At 63.9% G+C, this 363-nt stretch overlaps 1 protein-coding gene across 1 annotated transcript in view; it reads right to left on the bottom strand.

The window, feature by feature from the left end:
• REN (renin) overlaps positions 1 to 363 on the bottom strand; it is a 6,081-nt gene that overhangs the window by 5,133 nt on the left and 585 nt on the right. The window contains exons 2-3 of the mRNA XM_031065109.1: positions 298 to 359; positions 1 to 57 (exon numbers count right to left, since the gene is read on the bottom strand). The exon at positions 1 to 57 is cut by the window's left edge and continues 83 nt beyond it. Coding sequence (XP_030920969.1) covers positions 1 to 57; positions 298 to 359 — 119 coding nt within the window. The remainder of the gene's footprint in view (positions 58 to 297; positions 360 to 363) is intronic.

Here is a 363-nt window from a genome sequence, read left to right as displayed (position 1 = left end):
CGGTGCCGTTGGCAATGTAGGTGCGCGACTTGGAGGAGTCGTACAGGCTGTGGGACACTGGGGACAGGGAGCAGGGACATCCCAGAGGGGCACAGAGCACCTCTGTCCCCCCAAAACCCCCTGGGGGGTGGGGGGAAATGGGCCCACCCCACCTCAATGCCAGGACACCAACAGAGAGACCCCCCCATGTTAAAATCCATCAAAACGAGAACCCCCCAACCCCATCTGAGCATCTCTGGGGGTCGCTGAGGTTTTGGGGGGTCACCCCCAGCCCCGGCCGTGTCCCCCCCTACTCACCACAGGCGCTGTAGAGTGGGGAGCACTTGTAGGACGGCACCCACAGGTTGGCCGAGCCCGTGTCAC

Source organism: Geospiza fortis, unplaced genomic scaffold, assembly GCF_000277835.1.
Source record: "Geospiza fortis unplaced genomic scaffold, GeoFor_1.0 scaffold71, whole genome shotgun sequence".
Taxonomy (NCBI): domain Eukaryota; kingdom Metazoa; phylum Chordata; class Aves; order Passeriformes; family Thraupidae; genus Geospiza; species Geospiza fortis.
This window is presented reverse-complemented; position numbering and strand designations above follow the sequence as displayed.